We start from the raw sequence: 6,971 nt of genomic DNA, 5'->3' as shown, positions 1-6,971 counted from the left end.
ATTGTACTTGAAGTCCTAGTCTGAGCAATTCGACAACAAAAGGAGATCAAGGGGATACAAACTGGAAAGGAAGAAGTCAAAATATCACTTTTTGCAGATGATATGATAGTATATATAAGTGACCCTAAAAATTCCACCATAGAACTCCAAAACCTGATAAACAGCTTCAGTGAAGAAGCTGGATATAAAATTAACTCAAACAAGTCAATGGTCTTTCTCTACACAAAGGAAAAACAGGCTGAGAAAGAATTTAGGGAAACAACACCCTTCACAATAGTCACAAATAATATAAAATACCTTACTCTGACTCTAACTAAGGAAGTGAAATATCTGTATGATAAGAACTTCAAGTCTCTGAAGAAAGAAATGAAGAAGATCTCAGAAGATGGAAAGATCTCCCATGCTCATGGATTGGCAGGATCAATATAGCAAAAATGGCTATCTTGCAAAAAACAATCTACAGATTCAATGCAATCCCCATCAAAATTCCAACTCAATTCTTCAATGAATTAGAAAGGGCAATTTGCAAATTCATCTGGAATAACAAAAAACCTAGAATAGCAAAAACTCTTCTCAAGGATAAAAGAACCTCTGGTGGAATCACTATGCCTGACCTAAATCTGTACTACAGAGCAATTGTAATAAAAACAAACAAACAAACAAACAAAAACAAACAAACAAACAAAAAACGCATGGTACTGGTATAGTGACAGACAAGTTGACCAGTGGAATAGAATTGAAGACCCAGAAATGAACCCACACACCTATGGTCTATTGATCTTTTACATGGTAGCTAAAGCTATCCCGTGGAAAAAAGACAGCATTTTCAACAAATGTTGCTGGCACAACTGGCTGTTATCATATAGAAGAATTCGACTTGATCCATTCTTATCCCTTTGTGCTAATGTCAAATCTAAGTGGATCAAGGAACTCCACATAAAACCACAGACAGTAAAACTTATAGAGGAGAAAGTGGGGAAAAGCCTATAAGATATGAGCACAGGGGTAAAATTCCTTAATAGAACAGCAATGGCTTGTGGTTTAAGATTGAGGATCGACAAATGGGACCTCATAAAATTGCAAAGTTTCTGTAAGACAAAAGACACCATCAATAAGACAAAAAGGCCACCACAGATTGGGAAAGGATCTTTACCTATCCTAAACCACATAGGGGACTAATATCCAAAATATATATAAAGAACTCAAGAAGGTGGACTCCAGAAAATCAAATAACCCGATTAAAAAATGGGTCTCATAGCTAAACAAAGAATTCTCACCTGAGGAATACTGAATGGCTGAGAAGCACCTGAAAAAATGTTCAGGGAAATGCAAATCAAAACATCCCTGAGATTCCACTTCACACCAGTCAGAATGGCTATGATCAAAAATTCAGTTGACAGCAGATGCTGGCAAGTATGTGGAGAAAGAGGAACACTCNTCCATTGTTGGTGGGATTGCAAGTTTGTACAACCACACTGGAAATCAGTCTGGCAGTTCCTCAAAAAAATTGTTCATAGTACTACTGGAAGATCCCACAATACCTCTCCTGGGCATATATCCAGAAGATGTCCCGACCGGTAAAAAGGACACATGCTCCACTATGTTCATAGCAGCCCTATTTATAATAGCCAGAAGCTGGAAAGAACCCAGATGTCCCTCCACAGAGGAATGGATACAGAAAATGTGGTACATTTACACAATGGAGTACTACTCAGCTATTAAAAACAATGGATTTATGAAATTCCTAGGCAAATGGATGGACCTGGAGGGCATCATCCTGAGTGAGGTAACACAATCACAAAAGAACTCACACAATATGTATTCACTGATAAGTGGATATTAGCCCAGAAACAGAATACCGAAGATATAAGATACAATTTGCAAAACATATGAAACTCAAGAAGAAGGAAGACCAAAGAGTGGACACTTTGCCCTTTCTTAGAATTGGGAACAAAACACCCATGGAAGGAGTTACAGAGACAAAGTTTGGAGCTGAGACAAAAGGATGGACCATCTAGAGACTGTCATACCTGGGGATCCATCCCATAATCAGTCTCCAAATGCTGACACCATTGCATACAATAGCAAGATTTTGCTGAAAGGACCCTGATATAGCTGTGTTTTGTGAGGCTATGTTGGGGCCTAGCAAATACAGACGTGGAGGCTCATAGTCAGTTATTGGATGGATCACAGAGCCCCCAATGGAGGAAGTAGAGAAAGTAACCAAGGAGCTAAAGGGGTCTGCAACCCTATAGGTGGAACAACAATATGATCTAATCAGGACCCCCTGGAGCTCATGTCTCTAGCTGCATATGTATTGGAAGATGGCCTATTTGCCCATCATTGGAATGAGGCCCATTGCTCTAGCAAACTTTATATGCCTCAGTACAGGGGAACACCAGGGCCAAGAAGTGGCATTGGGTGGGTAGGGGAGTGGGGGGACTTTTGGTATAGCATTGGAAATATAAATGAAGAAAATACCTAATAATAATAATAATAATAATATGTAATAATAATAATGTTATACATTGTCATAACTTGTCATATAACCTATTCTCAAGACAATTTGAAGATAGTTCTTTAACAAATTGATATCTCAAGTTTTTCACCTACTTCATGAGTTAGTCTAAGGTGTTTTTGTTGACTTTGTATTATCTGAACCTTTTTTTCTACAAACACAGAAATGTCTTCACTAGCAAAACAGATGTCATTTGCTCATTTCTCCAATGAGGACATCTCTTGCCCTATCCTACCTATATGTCTACAGTGCATCACATGCCTCTCATAAATATGTAAAATGCTTAAATGGATGGAAGAAGTTTCTTACAGTTGTTCAATACCCATAGAAAATACCCAAGATTCCTGTGGATACTGAAGGTTTTGTTGTTGTCTTTGTTTCTTTTTTCACTTTTTGCCATTTGTCCTTAAATAAAGCAAAGTATAATGTTATTTGAATTAAGTGATGAAGTCTCATTTATACATATTTCATGGTGTTTGTTTGTTTGTTTGTTTGTTTTTATGATTTATGTCAGATCCCAAGGTATTCTAGCATCCCTATCTCATTTAATTTATACCTCTTGTTTTCTTGGTACTCATCATCAACCCCAGAGAACAGAACTAAAACCTTTTGAGGAAGCAATGAACATTGTGTGATTACACCTTCCGTAGCTTCAAAGCCTTAGTGATTAATGCTTATTTTCTTATTAGAGCCATGCATTTTCTCACTATTTCCTTTTTTAGGTGTCCCTCAATGAGTTTTACCTGTAAACATCATTTTATTCATAAGCCTTATCTTTTCAGGCTATCCACAAAATACAATTTTTAAACTATTTTTTTTCTTAAATTATATGACTGTATTGTATGTATGTATGCATATTTGTGTAACACTTGTGTGGCTGGTGCTTGTATGCTGTAAGAGAGTGTGGGATCCCTTGGAACAGGAGTTACAGACAGTTAGGAGATGACATGTGGGATGTCAGTTTAGAACCTGGAGCCTATGGAAAAATAGCCAGTGCTCCTAACTGCTGTATAACTCTTGAATCTCAACAGAATGGATTTTTTTTTTCAGAACACTTAAAGTCTCTGTGTTCCCATCAGCACCTTCACTGTTGTAACTTTATGGGTCCATGAAACTGCATGCATTTTGTGAGAATCTCCTTATAGAATTCTAATGAGAAATAATGATATCCAGTTGTTTTTTTCTTTTCATGTTCAATGTTGTCTACAAAAGATAACTCACATAGCATATGACTAGCAGAGCTTGTCTACCTCTATCTCCTCTAGCACTTACTCACTTCAGGCTTTCTCTTGTATTTCATTCTATGATCATTTTTTGGTATCTTACAATGCTTCATACCTTTCCCATACTGTGTAACTTATCAGCCATACCTCATTCATACTTTCTCTCATGCCTATACTCAGCACCTGGCTTATACTCAATGCCTCCTCCAGGACTATGCCTTATACCACCCTTTAGACTTCTCACTTCACACACTTTTATAAATTCTTTCAAATAATCCTTAGTTTATGTCCTTCACTTATCCTAAGGATGACCCCCACTAACTTGCTTAAAATAATATCATGGTCATAAAATGTGAATGAAGAAGAGAAGACTGTAATTTGGTGAACTCAATACTAAGGATGCCTCATCCAACTAGACTACTTGGATCAATATTACCAATATTGACAGTTTCAGTAATAGAAAGGTAGATGAAAATGCTCACATTTGTGTTTGTGTATGTGTGTGTGATTAAGTAGGATACAAATTATGTATTTTATGATACTCAAATCTCTCTTGATCACACATGAACTGACACATAATACAACGTACCTTTATTTCATATTATTGAAATAGTTCTCCTTAACTTCATAAAGAATGGAAACTCAACCATTTGGAATGGATGAATTAACGTACTCCAGGTAATTACCAGAGGCAGGGGAAATAGCAACTGCAAAATATATTTTCTCTGTATAGTCTAAGCCTTTTATTCTGCATTTAACGGTCTTTGTTTTCTTTTCTTAGGCCCTCAATGAAAAAGATGCCATCACCACAAAGTTAATTCATAAACAAGGGCAATTTCAGGGGGTCTCCTTGGATCCCCTGAAACTCAATTTTAGGTCATAATTGCAGAAACTATTCTATATATATGCTTAAAAATAATTTCCCAGCATTTTTGACATGTCAGCTTGCTAGCATGTATAGCAAGTAGCTAGTTTGTTTGGGGATGTTTGGGGTCCGAGGGTATTTTAGAGACCGTATACTCTGCATACCGAGGTATGATTCCTTGGTGGCTGTATAATCCAGTTGGATTTCAATGCTGGTTTCAGCCTGCCTCCCCATTCCATCCCACATTCTCTCAGCCAGTATCTTCTCTATAGCAGCTTGATCAGGGAGCCTGTCAACCACATTTGTATATTTTATAATAGCCATTCCAAAGATATGATGGACCCTGGAGTAATGTACTGTACTTGGCAGCAAGTGCTTCAGCTTTTGGGCACATATGCTTCAAATCTGAAAATATCATAGATATATATGGGAATCTTTGTGGAGATCTGTAAGGCAAGCTGGTATTTAACGCAAAAGCAAACCCATTTGGCGCTAAAGCACTTTCCATTAGGCAGTTTGACGGCTGTTCTATGAGACAAACTCACAGGGCTCGACGGACACATTTCGATTAAATGCTGCTTTGCATTCTTGCAAAGATGGAAACAATAAGGACGTTTGTCAAAGGAAAAACTGCAGCAAACGATTTCATGTTGAACATCTGTACTCTGCAGTTCATTGTTTGCAAGAGTTTATTGACCATAATTTTGATGCATATAGGTTTTAAAGAGTATAAACTACATTTATCTTGGGCGCCTATCATTTACTTGAGTCTTGGCTTATTTATTTCCATTTTTTTCTGGGCATTTTATTTATTTTGGGATTTTGTAGAGATGGAAGAAAATATGGCTTGTGTAAAGAAACTTTTAGTTAGCTCTGCAAAATTGATGAGGAAAGGCATTGTTTTCACAGAAAGGACTGAGCAATTGAATTGAAAAATGTTAACACTAAATTTCCTAAATCTTTATGATTCTTTTCTGCCTTAGACATCACAAACAAATTCATAAACTTATCACTCTTTGAACTCTTTGTCCTCCATGGGGACATGTTCAGAGTAAAGTGTAACAACCATTAATTTACAAAGTAATTTAAGTGTAGTGGAGTCAAAGGAATTTTATGGTGTAGGGATGGGAACTTAGTTAAGTTGTCCCCTTTAACTGTATACATGGGTTGCTCATTAGAAAATGTAAGCTTTGTGTCTTTTCTTTTAAACATTTCCTTTTAATTCAAAGAAACCAAGGCTCAATCAATGCGTTTTACTAAATCCCTGCATGCTTTCAGTCATGATTTGATGATAGACTGTTGTCATGGTGATGGACTACCTTAATACAGATTCCCTAAAAAGAGAGATTGACCTCCTTGCCTCATTACAGGATTTATTTCTTGTTATACATTCTTTGGATGGTGCGACTCTTTGAACCCAGGATGTTTCATATGCTAAAAGAGCACTCCACTACTCATCTATAAACCCAGCCCCCTCCATAGACTTGTATCAAGACAGAAGCCAAATACATAGTTGTAGTTAGGAATATAAGCTTATAATAAGGTATATCTGTGGCTACAATCTCAGCATAAATTTTATAATTTAACTATAGAATTTAACATAGTTTATAGCACTGTTATATATGTTGAACACAAAGATATCTATGCCGAACAATGTTTAGCATATTATGCTTTCAGTAAATGCTGTTTTATATTTTGCTTTGAGTTATTTGGTTCTAGCATTTGTTTAAGATGAAATGGAAAGAGCCAATGATCTTTGTTATTTCTTCTGAGATATTCGATTCCTTGTCTCCAGAGAAGACTTAAAAGACATTGCTCTAGTTGAAGTAGCTAACATCTACCTTTGGTTTTCTGTTTGTTTACAGGGTGTACCCAGGCAGAAACACGGGATGGCTATGTGACCTTCTCTAGATTGACTGTCTTGATCTCTGGGTCAAACTGGCACTTGGTTTTTACTGTTATATCCCCTCCAGGTAATTTCAGCACAGTATACTTTTATATCTGTATTTTCCCCAAAAGTAACTCTTTTTCTTTGTGATTCGAATAACTCCTTTCATGAATAAGAAGCCATGATAATTTATAGAAGAAGTTTACTTGACTATACTATTGAGTATAAAATTAAAGCACTCCTGTGGAAATTCAGATTCACAGTCTATTTAATTAACAAGACTCTAAATACACATTTTCCCATAGGTGTTACCATTTATTTTATACTCCCTCCTCTTCTTTCATTCCTTCCCTTCCTTTTTCTCTTTCTTTTACATATATGATTTACACTTATTAAAAATCCATGAGACATACACTAGCAAGATTTTGCTGAAAGGACTCAGATATAGCTGTCTCTTGTGAGACTATGCCGGGGCCT

General features: G+C 36.5%; 1 protein-coding gene across 3 annotated transcripts in view; it reads left to right on the top strand.

Moving 5' to 3' along the window:
- Positions 1–6,971, top strand: part of Pkhd1 (PKHD1 ciliary IPT domain containing fibrocystin/polyductin) — a 499,157-nt gene that overhangs the window by 466,872 nt on the left and 25,314 nt on the right. For all 3 annotated transcript variants that reach the window (XM_029477027.1, XM_029477026.1, XM_021159032.2), the window contains one exon: positions 6,472–6,579. In XM_029477027.1, coding sequence (XP_029332887.1) covers positions 6,472–6,579 — 108 coding nt within the window. The remainder of the gene's footprint in view (positions 1–6,471; positions 6,580–6,971) is intronic.

Source organism: Mus caroli, chromosome 1, assembly GCF_900094665.2.
Source record: "Mus caroli chromosome 1, CAROLI_EIJ_v1.1, whole genome shotgun sequence".
Classification (NCBI taxonomy): Eukaryota; Metazoa; Chordata; class Mammalia; order Rodentia; family Muridae; genus Mus; species Mus caroli.
This window is presented reverse-complemented; position numbering and strand designations above follow the sequence as displayed.